Source organism: Leptopilina heterotoma, unplaced genomic scaffold (assembly GCF_015476425.1).
Source record: "Leptopilina heterotoma isolate Lh14 unplaced genomic scaffold, ASM1547642v1 Lhet_166, whole genome shotgun sequence".
NCBI lineage: Eukaryota > Metazoa > Arthropoda > Insecta > Hymenoptera > Figitidae > Leptopilina > Leptopilina heterotoma.
This window is the reverse complement of record NW_025110882.1, coordinates 1,535,227-1,554,803: the sequence shown is the minus strand read 5'-3', so window position 1 is coordinate 1,554,803 and position 19,577 is coordinate 1,535,227. Positions and strand designations below refer to the sequence as shown.

General features: G+C 31.1%; 4 protein-coding genes across 5 annotated transcripts in view; 2 read left to right on the top strand and 2 right to left on the bottom strand.

The window, feature by feature from the left end:
* Positions 1-1,707, top strand: part of LOC122499232 (phytanoyl-CoA dioxygenase domain-containing protein 1 homolog) — a 55,678-nt gene extending 53,971 nt beyond the window's left edge. For both annotated transcript variants that reach the window (XM_043607433.1, XM_043607432.1), the window contains 4 exons: positions 442-585; positions 690-803; positions 944-1,094; positions 1,169-1,707. In XM_043607433.1, the coding sequence (XP_043463368.1) occupies positions 466-585; positions 690-803; positions 944-1,094; positions 1,169-1,587 (804 nt within the window). In that variant the 5' untranslated portion in view covers positions 442-465 and the 3' untranslated portion in view covers positions 1,588-1,707. The remainder of the gene's footprint in view (positions 1-441; positions 586-689; positions 804-943; positions 1,095-1,168) is intronic.
* An 89-nt stretch (positions 1,708-1,796) lies between these two features.
* LOC122499229 (transcriptional protein SWT1-like) lies at positions 1,797-6,500 on the bottom strand. The gene is made up of 11 exons (XM_043607428.1): positions 6,123-6,500; positions 5,067-6,033; positions 4,775-4,984; positions 4,465-4,703; positions 4,166-4,390; positions 3,869-4,099; positions 3,355-3,796; positions 3,157-3,275; positions 2,917-3,074; positions 2,611-2,751; positions 1,797-2,539 (listed from the first exon to the last, which is right to left on the bottom strand). The coding sequence occupies exons 1-11, from the start codon at positions 6,252-6,254 to the stop codon at positions 2,308-2,310; spliced, it is 3,096 nt and encodes a 1,031-aa protein (XP_043463363.1). The 5' UTR covers positions 6,255-6,500; the 3' UTR covers positions 1,797-2,307.
* A 294-nt stretch (positions 6,501-6,794) lies between these two features.
* Positions 6,795-11,657, top strand: LOC122499173 (exonuclease mut-7 homolog). The gene is made up of 13 exons (XM_043607331.1): positions 6,795-7,110; positions 7,267-7,423; positions 7,490-7,630; positions 7,721-7,905; positions 7,967-8,205; positions 8,275-8,456; positions 8,518-8,703; positions 8,783-8,974; positions 9,050-9,478; positions 9,555-9,706; positions 9,775-10,083; positions 10,166-10,356; positions 10,439-11,657. The coding sequence occupies exons 2-13, from the start codon at positions 7,276-7,278 to the stop codon at positions 10,803-10,805; spliced, it is 2,721 nt and encodes a 906-aa protein (XP_043463266.1). The 5' UTR covers positions 6,795-7,110; positions 7,267-7,275; the 3' UTR covers positions 10,806-11,657.
* A 49-nt stretch (positions 11,658-11,706) lies between these two features.
* On the bottom strand, positions 11,707-15,029 carry LOC122499174 (paraplegin). Its single transcript, XM_043607333.1, has 9 exons — positions 14,651-15,029; positions 14,205-14,549; positions 13,881-14,112; positions 13,496-13,807; positions 13,264-13,432; positions 12,836-13,191; positions 12,266-12,759; positions 12,060-12,182; positions 11,707-11,993 (listed from the first exon to the last, which is right to left on the bottom strand). The coding sequence occupies exons 1-9, from the start codon at positions 14,816-14,818 to the stop codon at positions 11,808-11,810; spliced, it is 2,385 nt and encodes a 794-aa protein (XP_043463268.1). The 5' UTR covers positions 14,819-15,029; the 3' UTR covers positions 11,707-11,807.
* Positions 15,030-19,577: the final 4,548 nt, after the last annotated feature.

The following is a 19,577-nucleotide window of genomic DNA, read 5'->3' as shown; positions in this document are numbered from 1 at the left end:
CACAAGTCATTGATCCATTATACCTACATATATCACTGTTATCATCACTCATTCCTCAGTCATTTTTTGCATATTTTGCTGAGCCACTTATTCATTTCTTGCAGAATTCTAATCTAAGTAGAAATAGTGCAAAAAATATAAACTTTTTATTGTCACGGGAATACTAATTATTGAAATGCAAAAGTAGTCTTTGGTTGCATTTTATTTGTATGACTGCATGCCGTTCGTTCTACTTGAATTCGTTCCACTATTTTGCCACACGGAAAAGATCTGTTCTGATCTTGATGTGTTGAAATAGAGCGACCTATGACTTCAATTCGTTTATTTGTGCTTGCTCCTTAAGTTAACACGAAATGGAGAGCAAATCTAATTTACTCCTTTTTATGCTAATTTTAATATTAAATTCTCCATATTTATAAGAAAAAAATATTTAAATTGCAGTTTGAAAAAAATGGCTTCGTAGTTATGGAAGATTTTTTGAAACCTGAGGAAGTAGAAGAATTGAAGTCGTGTGGTGAAGAGTTTACAACCAACCTTCCTTCGGAAAATGAACGAAAAATCTTTAATACCGAAGAAATGCAACAGGTACCTACCTATTCATCGACTTTAAAAACTTTTATTTGATAAATGATGAAAATTGCGAATGTTCATTTATAATAAAAAGAATATACAAACTTAATAATTTACAGAACAAGGATCGATATTTTTTGGATAGCGCCAATAAAATCAGCTACTTTTTTGAAAATGAAGCTCTAGAGAGCGATGGAAAACTGAAAGTTCATCCGCGAGTGTCTCTTAACAAGGTATTTATGTTTCGTATTTATATGTATTTCCCAAAGTTCAACTTTGGGAAATCTAAACAAAAAATAAAAGTTTTTCACTTTCTCTTAAAAAGAGAAATTAAATTTTAATTTACATTTCTAAGAAAAGTTTATTTTTGCAGGTTGGTCATGCTCTTCATTGGCTGCATCCAAAATTCAGAAAATACACTTTTGACGAAAGAGTGAAAGAAGTAGCATTTCAATTGGATCTGCAGGAGCCTGCAGTTTGTCAGTCCATGTACATTTACAAAAATCCTGGAGTGGGCTCCAAAGGTTCGCATCAGTTCAAAGTATAAATAATATAAAATTAAAATTTTATAATGTAAATATTTATTTATTTGGTTTAGTAATTGCGCATCAGGATGCGTCCTATCTTCTCACTGATCCTGTAAAAGTCGTCGGCTTCTGGATTGCCCTGGATGACGCAACCCAGGAAAACGGATGTCTCTGGATTGCTCCAGGCTCTCATCTCAGCGGAGTACACAGACGTTATGTCCGAAATAAGGATCCAAAGTCAGAGGAATTGTTGATATACGACTCCCCGTCTCCATGTTATTCTCTGAGTACTTTTCGACCAGTGCCAGTCCGCAAAGGAACTTGCATTTTAATTCACGGTCTTGCGGTCCATTTATCAAATCAAAATCGAAGTGAAACTTCCAGACATGCGTACACTTTTCATGTCATTGAAACTAAACATGTGCATTATATCAAAGACAACTGGCTATCACCGCCTAAAGAAGGATTCCCCTTTTTATACAAAAATTAGAATTGCATCGAGAGTAAATTTCAGTCTCGATGTTGATTAAAACGAAAATCGACTGTTAAAGGTACGGCTGTGTTATACTTTTATAATCTCCAGTAATAATAAATCTACTTGCAATCACTACATTACTATTCTCGTTTTTTTAATACTTATAATTTCTAATTATTAATTACATTTCAAGTTTTTAGGCTTACGAAAAATTTTCAAGACACTTTCAATGATAAATTTTTTATTTTATAACAATTTCGTACAAAACTAATGCATTTTGCATTATTAGAAATAAAATTTACATTTTTTACAAGTTTAAATAAACATACTGTTTCAATAACATACCAACTACTTTTTTTTATCTTTTTAATGGCATCTAACTTGTAACATGTAATTGCATTAAATGCATGGAGATGAAATAATTAAATAAAATATTAATTTTCAAAAATGTTTATAATATTGAAGAAAATACACAACTGAGAGTAAATTTTAGGCCAATTTTTTCCTTTTCTTTGACTTACTTTTAATTTTGTATTATGCTTTGAATGTTAGAAATTTAATGGAAAAATAAAACTTTTTAGTAACTTAAATTTGAACGTATGTAATGATAATACTGCTTTAAAAAGCAAAATGATAGATAATCGTATCCAGTCCAAGAATACCTGACTTTCTTGACTCTTTGAGACTGCAAGGTTTTCGGTTTTAATAAAATACTAACAAAACTCACTAAACTTATTATTTACACCTGAAACTCGCCATTCGGCAAAATTGCTGACTCAGGTCTTGTAACTGCATTAAGCCTCTTTTCATTATATCTTGTTTAGTTTTTATCAAGTAATAAACATCAAGAGATGTTATTTCCGTGTTTGATTTGTTGAATTTGTCAGGTAAAAATGTTATTAAAGCTTCCGTCAAAGCATTTATAGCCTTCTCATCGGGTCTTAGTCCATTTAAATCTTCCATCGCTCTAAAAGTAAGACAAAAGTATTTTAAAATTTTGATTTAACATAATGTAGATAAAATAGTGAAGCTACATACAAGCTTAAAAGTTGCAGCAATTGATTTAAATTTGCCGCCAGTATTGGTTGATAGTGCTTCACAAAATTTGGATCAGTAAGTTTCTCAGTCTTCTCGAAAATAAATGAACAAGGCATATCAACGGCTTCTGCAGCTACGCCACTGAAAAGAAAAAATTATAAGTACACTCATTCATGCATATTTATTTCAGAGTTGTTCAAAAATTGGAATTTTTACATGGACAAAATCCATACTAACTTTTGTAGAGAATAGAATTTTTTTAAACTTGAACATTTATCTACATACTCTTAATATTATATTTCTTACCAAAAATCGCGAGTGAATGCATACACATTATTGAAATAATCCAACGCAAGTTGAGCTCTGTCATTTTGTCTCGCAACATTGCCTTCACAACCAATTTCATCTCTTATTCTCTTCTCGGAAATTCTTTTAGTTTCTTCCAAGCATCTTTTTCTTAAAACCTGATAAAAAATGGTTTAAAATTAAGTTTACTATATTACCTTAAATTTTAATATTAAAAAAGTTGGAAAATTGTCTATTTACATCCATTTCCGCTGTTGTTTTGTTGAGAAGATTTGGATATTTATGCTGATTGAGTGTTTGCATCAAATCACTACATCTTCCCATGAAATAATTCACGTTTTTTAGTTTTCTACCCCCTGCTGAAATTTCACATATTAAATTATTATATTATTATTAAATAACTAATTGTTTTAGAAATAAATTCTTTGCTCAACTAACCAGGTGGATTGTTAATATTCTCAAGTAACTCTTTAAGAATTAAATCGGCTATTCTCATGAATGATTCACTGACAGCTGCCATCCAATGTTTAATCGCACATTTAAGAACGTCTACCGTTGACCAGGGAGGTCTTATAATTGTGTACCGTTCCCAGCCATCTCCAAATAAATTCCGCATCTCTGAAACAACTATTGGAGAAAGAAATATTCGCAGTTGATCCTTTACTTTCTCGAAAATATCCTCCGCGATCAATAATTCCTCCTCAAGAGCTGTCGTGGTATTATCATTGTCGTCTGTATGAAATGATGCCGAAAAAGAACTGTTACACGGATTATCAATTCTCATAAATTCGATTTTTTCAAAGTGGTCATCCCGCCCAAGAGACACGATATCATTAATCATGGCTTTAGTACAAAGATTTTTGTCATAAGAAAGTAGCACCTGAAAATATAAATTTCATATAATATTCTCCCTCTTGTAGTGACAAATTTTACGGAAGAAAAGTAAAAATACCACTGCACGTCCTGAATTGCGTATTTGCAAACAACTCTGTAAAATTTCATCATCCGGGGAAACTGTTTGAAATATTTCTTTATTTTTCATAACATCTTGTGGCGTCTGGCCCAAAATACGAGGATGTTTGGCAGAGAAATGTTGATGTAAAAATCGTACTGCTCTCCTCGCTTTTATTCTCAAATTTTCAGATCTCGTTGCCGATTTATCATCCTTGATATAATCTAATTCCTGTAAATGACAATTTTAGCAAAACCTTAACATGAAAAGAAATTGAATAATATTATAAAGACTTACTTGTATAACTGTCCAAGGAACGACTATAAATGGCCTGCCAAATGTTTTAAATATCGCATCTCTGGCTTCCTCAATGACGGGTAAATTTGAGAGAAATACATTAGTATCAACGACGATGTATAATACTTTATCACTTTTTTTATTAGATAATTCAAGCACATTTTCTTGCATTAAATTATCATTATTTATTGATTTAGTGAACAATTGAGATCGAACTTCTTGTACCTGAAATTGAATTCTTTTTAAATTACAATACATCAAATGCTATAAAGAGAAACAAGTCAAAAATAATTACATACCTCATTCATAATCTTTTCATCTTCAATAGGTTCCCATTCCATTTCTTCATAATATGGATCATTATTGTGATTCTTAAGCTTTTCGAAAATAGACTGACGCTCAATTTCTTCGACATTCAGATCGTCCATTTGATTCTTACTTACATTAGCATTCGAACTTTGATAATTTGAAACTTTATCTCTTACATTTTTAGCTCTACGTGTAGCATTCGTATAAAGTGTTATTTCTGGTCCTGGTTCTGAAATTTTCAAAAGAGAAATAATAATTATATATTTTTATTAAAAATAGATCAAACAAAGTGTATAATACCTTTTAAAAATGTTTGCAAGTTTTTGACTGAAGAGACATTCGGGTGGTAATTTTGGCTCACTTCTAAACAAACATTTCTTTCAGGTGTCAACGATTCATTCAACTTATTTTTCAAATTTAAACTTTCTCGAATATCGTCCAGTCTCTGTTTAGCAATATTTTTTGGATACGTAGCATTGGGACTTTGACTTGCAATTTTAAATTTTAGATCTATGATTAAAAAGTTATAAAAATTAAGAATTATTAAACTGTTAACACAATTTGATTGATTTTTTAAGTAAGTATACAATACCTGGCTCTTTCGACGGGATAAATATTGTTCGACCGGATTTACGAGCAGTGCTTAGAGTTTCATTTAGTTCCTTTTTAGAAACTTTTCCTCCAGATTTTGGTTCATCGAGTTCCACTTCTTCACCCAACGTTGGAAGATTTGAAACATTGGCTTCTGATACAGAATTAGTTTGACTTGAACTTGAAAGTCTAGATTTACGTCTTGTAATAACTTTACTTGATTCTAATTTTTTAGGTGAATTCAAAGGTTTTTCTGTTTCAGTTTTTTTAAGTGAACTCTTAGTTGAAGAAACAGTTGAATCAGAAGTTGATGACGAAGAAGTAGAAGAGGACTCTGAATTTGAGCTTGAACTTGAAGACGATGAATTTGAACTTGATGATTGAGTTGTACTTGTTGCAGATTTCTTGGAAGATACACTTTTTTTTGTTGCTTTTCTTTCTTTCAATTTTTCATACATTAAACGCATTTGTGGAGTTAAAGTTTCCTCTGCGGGTAGAGAAGCATTAAGGGAAACACTTTTTTCCTTTGTTTCAGTGTTTGAATTAACTGTCGACAGTCTTCGTTCTGGCTTTTTAGGAATAATTTTTGGCATTTCAGAAAATCTCCTTTTTTGCTTTACTGGCGATGACGTTTTTTCTGTCATTTCACAACCTTTAGAATCTTTGATTTCACCAACATTTTCTTTTCTTAATGTTTTTTTATCAGGTAATTTCTTATTCGAACTATCTTCTTTAGTTAAAACAGACTTCAATCCCTTGTTTAAAGTTGCTTGTTTCTGGAGCATTCTCGCTCGAATTTCTCGCATTTGTGGAGTTTCGTTTGTTGTTTTCTGTGAAATTAACGATATTCTGCGTTTTGCTTGAATTACAGGTCTCTCTTTTTCTTGCATCATATCTGGAGTTACTGGCCTTGACTGTACGGGATCCTTTTCAAATTTTCTTTTTTTGGTATTTTCTTTCGACGTCGCCTTTATTAAAGAGATATAAAATTAAAAATTTCATTGAATATTAGAAACACAGTAAAAAAGATTTGTAAATGAATATGATTTATACTAACCTCATTTTGATTTTCAGCAAATGGTAATTCCCACGATGTCTTATTTGTCACCGTATTAAAATAATAGACTTTATCAGGATAACTTTTAGAGGAGCAAACGATCCAATTTTTTGGCAAATTAGACTTATTCATGATTTCTCTGATTAATAAATTTCATAAATTTTAATTTTCGTGCACAGAAAACAAAAATTTGTCAATACGAAAATTCTAACCAAAATAATACAAAAAACAATTCTTCACATGCCAAAAGATCACTTAAAACCACATTTTTATTGAAATATTATTTTATTATTGTCGTCAATTGACGTAACAATATAATTATTTAGAGATTTACGAACAACTTGAAAGAACGTGAAAAGATCAGAATAAAGTTGAACGTAGTTGAATGTAAAGGTCTGTTCATACCTAAAAAATGCAATGGAGTCAAACAGGGTTGGGAACGTAAAATGCTAGCTATATAGTTCTTTTTATAATTATAAATTTAACAATTCTTTACTAATAAATCACATACCTATTTGTTTTATTTGAGAGAATTCGAAATCCAAAACGTTTAATTTTTTAATAAAAATCAAATATTTTTGTTAAAACGAAAATTTTATTTCAAAATATAACAAATTGACTGCAGCGCACCACGAGTGAATTACCTAAACTAAATACTTGCACATTCTTTTCGCTTTTTGCATGTCAAGATTTTCTTGGTATAAATATAATATTACATGTTTTTACTTTCATCTAATCTATTTTCACAATTTTCACATAGTGTTTTAGTTTTGCAAAATATTGGATATTATTAAGAACAATTAAGAAATCGAAACTTTTCAATTCAAGCAGAAGAAAATGAAAAGTTTTCAAGTGCTTTGATAAATTACATTTCAGTGGAAATATGTCCGCTTCCATGATAATATAACACATCTTCAATTTATTTTCAAATAAAAAATTAGTGTATACATTGCACATTGGATTAATTAACAAGTTTTATTTTAAGACAGTAAGTTTTAGTCCTTTTCAATTATTGATAATATAAACAATTTTTATAAGAATCACAAGACCCTCAAAGAGAGATTTTTTTTAAGGTTAGGCAGAAATGTAACTCAAATTCAATATTTCTTATTATTATATTTAATAAAGTAGTTATTTTTACTAGATTTTCAAAATGGATCAAACTTTGACAAATGAATTTCTTGCTGGAAGTAATGGTATCTCCATTATTCGTCGAGAAGATGATGAACTCATCATCTTTACCTCAATTGATGAGGCAACAAGATCCTGGCTAAATTCCTTACACTATATATGGAATTTATGTAAGTTAATTTGTAAAATATTTTTAGTTTTAGTAAACTAAAGTTATATTCTTATTCATTTTTCAGGGAAAAAAAGTCAAGGAGTCACGAAAACATTAACCGATTACTTTGAAACTGCACCGAATCCCTACCTCAGTACTTTACGAATATTAGTCAATACTAATGATTTCTCACACTCAAAAACGAAATCTTCACTTTCTTTTACAAGTAAAATTAAATCAATACTTTACAATATAAATATACATACTTTTTTTTAAAATTATATTATTGGTATTTACTCTCATTTGTTTATTACAGTTATGGAGGATTTTTCAAAGTGGATTGCTCCTCAGAAGGATAATTTTAAAGAATGTTTGGAAGTGGATTTAAAAATAGCTGCTTTTAAATTAGTTTCTAAACAAAAGAATTTGCAGCTTGTAAAAATAGTTGCTGAAACTTATGAATTTACTTCTTGCAATGGATTATTTTACGAAATAATAGAGGTATGAATATGCTATTTCGAAGATTGAAATTCAACGATTTTAAATTTTATATAATTTACAGGCCATGATATGTGATAAAAAATACAAGGAGGCTGCGCAATATGCCGAAATGTTAAATTTACAGTCTCTCTTCGCAGACCCGGAAGTCTTGTTGCTTCCACTTATTTTGCAAAATAAAGTTACAGTTGTGGAAGATTTTCTAGCGAACCAAACCGAAATTCAAAGAAACTTGGTTCAATATTTGGACAGTCTTTTGGCTCCGGGGAAAAACATACAAGTTACATTAGATCGCTTCATAACGTAAGTGTATAATTAATACGTAGAATAGAAATCCAAGTATTATCCATACAATAATTATTAATATTTCAGGAAGAATAATATTCCAGACGTAAAAATGTCAACTGCACAATTGAGACCAATGTCGAAGTTAGTTGCTCGACTTGCTAAACTTTATAAACTTCCTCCTGAAATTTGTCCATACTTGAATCAAAAGCGGGGCGAAGGAGCTCTTCAATTTTTAATTTACAAACGATTTGTTGAAGGCAGTCTCAGTAAGTAATTATTTTTAATAAACACTTATTAATTAAATTAACTGCAATTTTACTTGTGCAGGTGCAGAGAGTTGGAGAGAAATGGTTAAAGAAGCTGTCGGCAATGATGAGCGATTGCACATAGAAGTAGTCAAGACGTTATCATTCACGAATGTTAAAGAAGCTCTTTACTTTGCTAAATTGCTGAACGTTCCTGAAAGTGAGTGGCCCTGGTCCGTTCAACAAATGGAAAAGGAAAATCCAAATGGTAACTTATTTAATAATTTTGCTTATTTATAAGTGATTTCAGATATTACGAATACGAATATAATTATTTTCGTTTAAAGTTGATCAGGGTGCAAGCAGTGGTGCGCAAGAAAACTGGGACGTAGATGCCTGTACCACTTATTACAATTTAAAGTTGCCAAGAGATAATATTAAACTAGTTAGTGACAGAAGAACTTTTGAAGAGTTTCTTGACAGAATAATGAAAGGGACAAATCTTGTTGGCATTGATTCCGAATGGAAGCCAAGTTTCGGTAGATATTTTCATTTCTAATAATTTCCAATTGAAATAATATATAAAAGTCCATAATGTTTACAATTATTTACAGGAACTAAAAAGTCGGAATTAGCGTTAATTCAAATTGCAACGGAGACAAATGTCTACATAATAGACACAATAAATTTGGGAAATGACTTCAAAGACCTTTGGTCTGAATTAGGATTAGTTTTGTTTGAAAATAAACATATACTAAAATTAGGTTTCGGATTGGCGAATGACATTGCAATGATGCGTGAGAGTTTACCAGCGCTTTCAAATGTGAGAGCTTGTGGGCAAGGTTACATGGATCTACTCCATGTTTGGAGAAAACTTGTCAATGAGTACGACTTTGAATTTCCCTACGCGGGCGATCCGAATTTTTCAAACGAAAGTTTAAGCAAATTGGTGGAGCTTTCTTTAGGTCATCGATTGAATAAATCGGACCAATTCTCCAACTGGGAGAGAAGACCTCTGCGAGAGAGTCAAATTATTTATGCAGGTTAGTAAAAAGTGAAGAAAATTTCGAATGTAGTTACAATGTTGTTTATTAAAGAATACACTTTTTCATTTTATAGCTTTGGATGCATATTGCTTATTAGAAGTTTATGATGCACTTGCAAAGCAATGTGCGCAAATGGAGATTGACTTTCATGAAATATCGGCACAAGTTCAACACATTCCGCACAAGTCTCCAAAAAAAGCTTTTAAAAAAGCCACACCGAGCCGAGTATGTCATTTAATGATTTATTTTTTATATTGTGTTGCAGATACCTTGATATTATCAATTATTTTTAGAATGAAGTTAGTGATCAAACTGAAGCCGTAAGTCTTCCGGTGCAAGCGTCTCGAATGCAGCAAATGAAAAGCGCCTTGGTTAAGGTTGAAGGAGTCAATGACATTCACCCTGAATCTAGGACTCTGCCGACAGTTGCTCATCAGTGGCGTGCTGTTTGTGATTCAATGCTGGGAGCACTAGCCAGACAGCTTCGAATGTGTGGCTGCAATTGCGTTTACATAGAACACGATCGCGGTGGCGATCAATCGATCAAAGTGGCTTTAAGCGAAAATCGAGTTCTACTTACACGAAACAGTTGTTATGAAAAAGTAAGAGCAATTCTTATTTAATTCCATTCTACTCGAATTGCAAACTATTTTAATAAAACCCCAAACCTTTTTTCAATTACAGTTTGCTCAAAATGTACCAGCTGGTTCTTGCTACAGAGTTGTAACTAACAAAGTCGAAGAACAGCTCAAAGAAGTATTAAATCATTTTAACATTACAGTAACAGAGAGGGACATATTTAGCCGTTGTCAAGTTTGCAATCAAGATGAGTTTGTCCGTGTGACTGAAGCCACAATGAATATTCTTTTTGACAGGTAAATTTTGCTCAAAGCTCAATTTCAATTTCGTTTTTAATTTATTCGCATCCTTCTTTTATTTATCTCCATTTCCTTCTAGTTATATGAAGATGATGCGAGGTCGTAATTACCGAGTGCTGCCAGGTCCTTCCATTGCCAGTGACCAGTTCGAAGCAGAATGTGAGGAAGTTTCTATCCCGGAAAATTGCGAACTTGATCCGAGTAGAGGAAGATTACGTCAAAGTAAGCACGATCGTACTTGGCGACTCAGCGAAAATACTTTGGATCTTGCACAGTGTCGAACTAAGTATGGAGTTTTAATTAAAATCGACAAGGTTCCATCGAAAGTTGTCAAAAATGTGAAAAGCTTTTACATTTGCGAAAGTTGTGGCAAAGTTTACTGGGACGGATCGCATATGGAACGAGCTCTCAATGGAGTATTGAAAGATGTCATTGTTCATAAGTGATCATAGTTTTATGTCTATAGTATTTTGTTAAAAGATATAAAATACAAAATTGTGTTCAATGAAATGGTGATTTCTAGGTATGTATAAACTTAATGCGTAACTAAGTTTTGTTTATTTTTTCATCAATGAAGAAAGGTGATATAAATTTTATTTTTCTTTTGTTATACTTACTTCATAAAAACTATTAAATACTTATTCTATTAGTAAATTCGTTTCTATTTGAAAAATACAAAAAAGTCCATTCCTATTTGTAAGATTAATTGAATTCTTCTTTTTCAATTTATCGTAGTCAAAAATTAAATATCAGTGTAATGAAATATAAAAAATTTTCAATTAGAAGCTTTAATACACTTAAGGATAAAGTATTTTGAAATGAGTAGACAGATTTTTATTCACTCAAGTTATAGAATTTGAATTTATCTTTTATAGTATGTAAAGTGCTCAAAATATTACTTCTTCTATATAACTCGTGTATTCAGCGCTAAAGAGTTGAGCATAAGATTGGTAACAGGGTTGCTTGTCAATACTTGATCATTTTTTTATACAAGCTTTTTTTCCAATATTATTTTGGGAAGTAAAGATCTGTCTCTATAGTAAGATGTAAAATTATTTTAATTTACATAAGATATATTTTAATTACACGTCATATAAAAAAATGTAACACCTATACACATAATGTACATAAAATGCGTATACAATGTTGCTTTTAAATGATAAAGTGATAATTGAAAGCTACAAAAAGCTAAGTGATATAATTATATGAATTTATGTCAAGACAAAGAACAATTTGCGAAAAAAAATATCAAATGTACACTCTACTCTAAATAAAACAATTACTTTGCATTTAAAAAATTTCATTCATATTAACTTTGTACATACATAATATATTTATATACATATATATTTATGTAATTTTTTTATTTTTAAAAAAAAGCTCAACAACAAATGTATATCAATACAATAATTATTTACTGCTTTAAAAAATAAATAAATTTTTACAAACTAAACAGGCGATGGTTGTGGAGATGGAGCTTCTGGTTCTTGTGGGTCTTCAGAGTTTTCTAAATCAATTGGAGTGTCTAGATCCGCAGCATCAACCAACTGCTTCTTTCCAAAAGGAGGAGGTCCAATTAACTTTTCAATATCTTTGTAGGTTAGCACCTCCCGTTTTAAGAGTTCTTCGGCAACCTAGAACAGAATATACATGAGTAAACATTCAGTCATAAAAATAGAGGTAAAACTTGTGCGTATTACTTTTTGCAATTTTTCCTTATTTTCCGATAGCAGTTCGTTAGTACGTTTGGAAGAATCGGCAATTAAGCGCGATACTTCGACATCTATTAGATTTCCCAGAGATTTACTGTAGGGCTTCTTTGGCTGTAAAATACAAAATTTTATACACAGTTTTTTAAACATGTAGGATAAGAATTTAAAAAGAAATAAAAAGATAAAATGCGTACACCACTTAGACTGTCAGGGTGAAAAGAAACTAGTCCAATGTTAGAGCTCATTCCGTACTCACGAACAAGGGAATATGCAAGTTTAGTTATTGCCTTAAAGTCATCTTTGTTTCCAGTTGTGCATTTTTCAAAAATTAGATTCTCAGCAACGGACCCTCCAAGCATTACACACATTCGATCCAAGAGTTTTTCTTTAGAGTGGAGATATTGCTCCCCACGAGCCTGTTGAGTGAATCCAATTGACTTGGATCTTGGGATAATTGATACTTTTAGTAGAGCGTCCGTGTGTTCTAAAAGCCACGCCGTAAGAGCACGACCCGTTTCACGGTATGCTATCATTCGTTTTTCTGCCTTAACCATCGAATTGCTTTTTAATTCAGCACCTCCGAGTACTCTATCAATAGCACGTAATAAATCATTTGAATCTACTTTCTTCTTTTTATTCCTAGCTGCGAATATGGCACCTTCATTGCAAATGTTTGCTATATCAGCGCCTGAAATTAATTCAAACAATATTGTAAAGTGATGCTGTGAAAAAAGAAAAAATATATTTTCAAAAGATTCAAGTACCACTGAATCCAGGAGTCATGTGAGCCAGTTGCAAAGAATAAGCACTCGGCTCCTTGACTAACTTGATGCCTTTAAGATGTTGCTCGAAAATCTCCCGCCTCTCTGAGAGAGTTGGAAGATCAATTAAAATATGTCGGTCAAACCTGCCCGGGCGCATCAAAGCTTTATCAAGAACTTCTGCTCTGTTAGTGGAAGCTATGACAATTACGTCACTTCTTGAACCAATTCCGTCCATTTCTACTAAAAGCTGATTTAAAGTTTGTTCACTTTCTCTATTCCCTTGTCCTGCAGCTGCTCCTTCCAGACGTCTTCCGCCAATTGAATCAATTTCATCGATATAAATGATGCAAGGTGCTCTAATGCAATTATACAAATGTACATTATAATACATTAGGTAAAATTTAATTTCTAATAATGTTTAAACGTACCGTTTTTTGCCATCAAGAAATAAACTTCGAACTCGAGCAGCACCAACTCCACCAACCATTTCAATAAATTCAGTTCCATTTATAGATAAAAAGGGAACATTAGCTTCTGTCGCTACAGCTTTTGCCAACATTGTTTTACCACAACCTGGTGGACCCAAAAGTAAGGCACCTAAAATTAAAATAAATTTTTTAAAAACCATAAAATATTTATTTAATCAATTAAAAATATTACCTTTTGGCACTTTAGCACCAAGTGACTTGTAATGATCTGGATTTTTTAAATAATCAACAAGTTCCATAATTTCAATTTTCGCCTCTTTCAAACCAGCAACATCTGCGAAACGCACGCCTTTTCCACTTCCAGTAAGAGGATCAACTAATGTGAATTTAGCTCGCTTTAATTGATCGAATACATCAAAAGAAAAGGGGGATCGACCTTTCCGTCCTCTGAACAACATGTACATAATACCGGTCAGTATAGCTACGCTGATTAATTGATAAGCAATACCAAATCTGCGATGGTAGGAAATTGGTACTCCATCACCTGCAAACAATTATTTACTATCAAATACAAAATTAAGATTTAAAATTGATTTTTCAAGTTCTGAAAAACGTACCTGCTTTTATTCCAAGAGAATCTTCCACAGCTCTTACTTTCTCTTCAAATCGATCTGGATTTACAATAATCATTTGGTAAGCTTGAATTGGTGATACTGTGCCTTTATATATAGCTTGAGGATGAAGAATTATAATAGCCAACTCTAATTCTGGATCGACAATAATTCGTTGTACTTCTCCTTTTGCAAGCATATGATAAACAAAATCGTTCCAGGAGACTTGCGTTTGAACCTAGAAAAGAAAGAAAGAAAGAAAGAAAGAAAGAAAAAAAAGAAAACATTAAAAGTGAGATACGTGTTAATAAAAATATTAATTAAACCTACTGTAGTTTCATCAGCTCCTGACTTAGAATTTAAAAAAACGGACACCACTAACAACTGAACAAATATTACAAATGAAAATTTCAATATCAGCTGTATTAATTTATCTTTATCAGGCTCTTTATCCGACTTTTCGTTATTGGAACTTCCAGTGTTTTCTTTGCTAGAATCAGATGAAGTACTTTCAGATGGTTCACCTTTCGAAGATTGTTGTCTATTACATTTTACAGTTACTACACTAAAATTTCTTGACACTTTAATTACTTTCTGTAAAAATATTTCATCTATTCCACTTCGTCGTAATAAACAACATACCGCCTGGTATTCTTTTTTCAAATGTTTCAATGACTGAAAAATTAAATAATTATTAAAATTACAAAATTTCTTTTTTACAACATAATCATAAACATGTTAATAAAATTTGTAACAATTAACGCTATTAAACTTACTTGCTTTGTAACATGTAAACATCGACATATTTGCAAATTGTTCCATGATTTAATAAAAATTCGATCTTTATTGAAGGTATTTTCTTGTACAGAGTGTTTAAAGGAATTGCCAACAACATTTTTTTGTTGTACAAAGAGCCGGCTTGAGAATTTTGCTAAAGTTTGCATATTGTTATAACCTATATGCTATATACTTCAATGTAATGATTCCATTTAGTTAGTTTTAACAATTTCGTAGATTAAAAATAAAACACTCTTTATTAATGAATTATATTTCAAACTATTTCAATTATTTTTCTGTCGTGGTTTTTATGAAATAACATTTCTTTATATATAAATGCATTTTTTACACATATAAAAATATGTTTTTCCGTTTATGTTCATAGGTAAGGTTAGGACTGCTCGACAGGTGCTGCTATCTGGTAAAAGGTTCTGGTATCAATCTCACAACACGCATGCGCAAAATAAATAATTTCCGTATTTTTAAATCTTATGAATTTTTAAATTCATAACATAAATTTAGCAAAACCATTGTACTGAAGTTTTTAATTGTAAAAGAATTTTGTATGACTATTATAATTTATTTTCTTATATTTAATATAAAAGTATAAGTATATTTTTATTAAATAAATATACCAATAACATTTGAATAATAAAAAAATAAAAACTATTGATGCAAAAATTAAAAAAATTATTTTTGCGCGCCTAATTTCAAATGACCACGTGTTTCTAAAATCTCTTTGGTAAAAAATTTGAGTTTACTAAAAATTAAAGAAAAATTAAATTTAAAGTACATTTGTCTTGTCTTTCTATGTAATTTATAGGAATAGATGGAATATAACAGAACAAACAACGCAATCGCATTGCGATTGTGAAATATGCATTTAGATGCTATTGCAGAAAGAGCTTAATCATGCAACAACTCGACGAGCGTGTGAACGGTGTGAACGCCCACATTTATACCAGTCGGCTGGCAGTGATTGTACCCATTGCTACTTGACTGGCATCAGTTTGTCGCGCGCTCGCCGTCAGGTTAGTGAATAGTGTATCACAATTACATTGTTTTGATCTCAAAAGTAATTATTTTCATTACTGCCATAATTGTGACTAATATATATTACTGTAAGGTATGTTAGAGCCGAATTATTCGGTTGTTCAAGCCACACGGATGGTACTTTAGTAATGCGCATGTCAGAATCAACAAAAGAAAAGGTGAACATAACCTAAATTTCAGAACAATCAAAAGTTTACGTTTACAGTTAAAAATTGTTATTCCGTTAACTATTAATTTCATTGCTTATAACTAGTGTGAATAAAAAATATCGGTGCTAATTTAGGAAACTATTTCCGTGTCTCTTTAAATCATGTGTTTTAAAAATCGCTTTTTAATCATAAATTTTAATTTCTTTTCTGAGTGCGGTTACTTCGAGAGTGCTATTTCATTAAACCGTGATCAAAATACCAATACTAAGTTATTAATTTTTTATCAGTTTTTTGTTAATTGAATCAATATTAAAAATAAATTCAGAATTGCTCTTATAATTATATACGCGATCGTCTGTATTAAAAAAAGTTGTTATTTTCTAGCCAAGTTATAAGTTTATAACACGTGCGGTTCGGGAGTGCTCGAAATTATTAAAACGCGAGTGAGATTTTTTCTGTGCCTCAAAAAGATGACAATTTATTGCACCGCATCAACTCCAGATTTGAAATCCGGTATCGGCTGAGATTAATTATTGTTGTAAGTTTCCAAATTCAGATTAATTATCGCTTTATATTAGAGGAATATCACAAAGAATTTATCATTTCTTGGAAATTTAATTCGTGTTCAAATTTGAAATTAAAGATCAAATATTTTTAAATTAAGGAAGAATCTGATGTAGAATCAAAACAAAAGTTTTAGTCCAATATGTCATATAATTTCGTATAATTTAAAAGAAAAAGACAAATTAGATTTTAAATTCGTTTTGGTGGAAAGGAGAAGAATTTAATTTTGAACATTTAAAACGATTGAAAGTTGCATTTGAATAAAAATTACAATTTTCTGTCAATAAAAAACATTTGTTATATTTTAGGTTATGTTACTTAAATCATTTATTATTGACAAGAAAAGAATAATTTGTATTCGAATATAACTTTAAATTCTACCAAATTATGACATTGGACTAACTTTTGTTCCGATTGTTTGTCGGATTCTTCCTTAATAAATGTTTCAATTAACTTGACTAAAATTATAATAATAAAGGTAATTATTTTTCTTGAAATGTTTCAGATTGATTGTGGACAGGATGGAGTATGTAAATAAGGTATTTACTTATTTGTTTCGAATGTCTTCCTTGCAAAAAATATATTATATTTTAGTGTTCTTAATTAATTGCGTCAAGTATTTCTCTGCAAACAAATATATATCGCAGTTTTTTAAAAAATGTTTAATTTCTGATTATATGTAGGAAACTAGGAAAATGGAAATATTCTGCAATTTTGATTAGAGTGTAAAGGAAAGGTTTTATACATTTTTCCAGTAGCGATATTTTTCGCACAGTTTGTAATATCATCGTCAGTCAACCTGCTTTTATATTCGGAACATCGACAGTGTTGGGACTTTGATATAAAACTTAAGTTTTATATCAAAGTATTTTTAATTAGAGGAAAAACCTTGAAAATGAATTTTACACTATACAGAAATAGTGAAAAATGCACATTTCTCTTACAAAACAGAACCAGGATATAGAAGGGGAACGAGAGAGAAAAGATATGGAAGCCAGCGTGAATATTTTTACCCAAGCGCTGTTAACTACACTCTGTTGTTTTATCTCACGAACGCGGCTTTTCCACTAATACAGTTACAGTTCTTTGGAATATAAGTTTTAAGGCGTGTTTACATAGCGTCAGGGCGTGTCAGCCAGGGGCTTCCTATCTAATGGATCGCTTCTTCGTTCGTCGGTCCGCACTTTGTGAAGTGCACGAGTTATGATAGCATGATACCTTCAAGATCGCGTTTTCAATAAGCACTAATCATTGCTTTCTGCCTTTTCTGTGGTTCCAACTATGGCTGAAAATGTTTGTCTGTATATCATACGCAAACATTGGCATATTTCACAAACATTTTCCATTCGCTATTTCTATTTGTGCTTATCTCATAAAAATTTATTAATTAATTTATTACTAAATTATATTTGCCTCGAAAACCGCTTGTGGTGTCGATTTCTTCATCTATGATCTCTATTCGGTTATCCTATTAAAAAGAAGATCATTCTCAGAGGTACATTTACAAAGAACAATATTTATGCTGGCATTAAAAAGCGGGCTCACTTTCTCACTGTTCATCTCAACGCACAGGGGTCATGTTTATAGACGTATAGTTGTCCGTTGTCAACATTATATACGTTTATCAAAGACATCTTCATCTCATTTCATTATTATATACTTTCTCTGTAAATACTCAATTAGACTCGAGTATCTTCAAATAATTTCATTTGAAAACTATATATATACACTGAAAAAATAAAAAGTAACTTTGAAATTGCTCTCTAAATTTTCATAAGTGCATATGTATACTTATTTAGGTTTCAAAAGTCTTTCGCATAAAAAATAAGTGAAATTTTCCTATTGCTAATCTAATTTTTTTTTATAGAAGACTTCACTTATTTAAATTTAGAGAGTGATGCATCAACTATTTATGTAAAATTTTTATTAATACCAATTATACAGTATTTATTTATTTTTGTTTAAAAGCAGATTTCCAACCCATGTTGGAAATTAGAATTAAAGTTTTCACCTGCAATTTTTGAAATGTATATTTATATAAGTATATAATCTTGAAGTAACGTGAAAAATGAAGTTGAAAAAATTGACATCAAAGTCAGTGTATTGAGATATCTTCTTTTAAGTGAAGTGAAGTGTTCAACGGGAACAAACAAACCAATTCGAATAATTTGTTTTTGTACGCCGTCTAAGTAGCCAACTAACACATCACGATTTAAACAGTCTTACAAACATGTATTATATGCTTGCACATATGAATACACGAATACACAAAAAGACGCGCACGAGACGTTGCGTAAGACAGAGCGACAAAAACATTTATTTTGTTAAACAACAAGCCATGTTGTGTTAGGTTTGCCAAAATACCAAAACAATACAATACTGAGTCGTATCGTCAACGATGCGTTTATATGTGTGCACCTCTCATTCATACGCGAGAGGACATTTTCATTTCATTCACAATTTTACAACTTTACAACTGGCGAATAATTATAGTTCCAAGCGTCGATCCTTTAATTATTCCGCGCAAATGCGCAATTAAGCAAATAATTAAATTTATATATTTTCCAAAGAAAATAAGGAATAATTTTATCCAAACATTTGAGAAAATTAAAACACTTATATTTAACATAATAGGAATTTAAGTAAATGATAAGGAATTTTGTATTCAATTACGATGTTATCGATGAAATTAAAAGACGATAATCTCATCGATAGCAAGGAAATGCCTAGGGGTAGAAACAAAATCTTAATTTTTTAAATTTAGTAAACCTGATGCGAAATGAGAGGGACGAGAGAGGAAGGTCTTGGATTAATTTCCGAGACTTGCTCTGTTATATATATACTTTTTTATGTGAGCTACAACTTCTTTGCAGGTAATCGTCGTCACATAAACAAATTCCAACACATCTTAAACTAAAATCTTAGTGAATGGCGCGAGGGAAGGGAGGGGAACGATGCAAGAACAAATTTGTTATTACAGATGCTTTTCGTTCGGTATTCGAGGTTGTATTTCAGGCACAAGAAGGGAAGCCAATGGCTCAGAATCCGGAAGTTGATGCACGAGGAGCAATTCCATAGTGAAAGACATTTATCCATAGTCACATTTGACAACTGACATTTATATATAGTACCAGTAAATGTTTTAATTCTCCAATATGTT

Bases quoted from the DNA above. Each gene is read 5' to 3' on its own strand.
- LOC122499174 (XM_043607333.1), bottom strand. From the start codon at position 14,818: ATGCAAACTTTAGCAAAATTCTCAAGCCGGCTCTTTGTACAACAAAAA. The intron at 12,760-12,835 runs GTACTTGAATCT...AATTAATTTCAG, and splicing joins CATGACTCCTGGATTCAGTG to GCGCTGATATAGCAAACATT. The intron at 11,994-12,059 runs GTAATACGCACA...ATTCTGTTCTAG, and splicing joins ATAAGGAAAAATTGCAAAAA to GTTGCCGAAGAACTCTTAAA.
- LOC122499173 (XM_043607331.1), top strand. From the start codon at position 7,276: ATGGATCAAACTTTGACAAATGAATTTCTTGCTGGAAGTAATGGTATC. The intron at 8,457-8,517 runs GTAAGTAATTAT...TTACTTGTGCAG, and splicing joins ATTTGTTGAAGGCAGTCTCA to GTGCAGAGAGTTGGAGAGAA. The intron at 8,704-8,782 runs GTAACTTATTTA...TTTCGTTTAAAG, and splicing joins GGAAAAGGAAAATCCAAATG to TTGATCAGGGTGCAAGCAGT.
- LOC122499229 (XM_043607428.1), bottom strand. From the start codon at position 6,254: ATGAATAAGTCTAATTTGCCAAAAAATTGGATCGTTTGCTCCTCTAAA. The intron at 3,797-3,868 runs GTATTTTTACTT...TTATATTTTCAG, and splicing joins GCAATTCAGGACGTGCAGTG to GTGCTACTTTCTTATGACAA. The intron at 2,752-2,916 runs GTAAGAAATATA...TTTTCTTTTCAG, and splicing joins GCATTCACTCGCGATTTTTG to TGGCGTAGCTGCAGAAGCCG.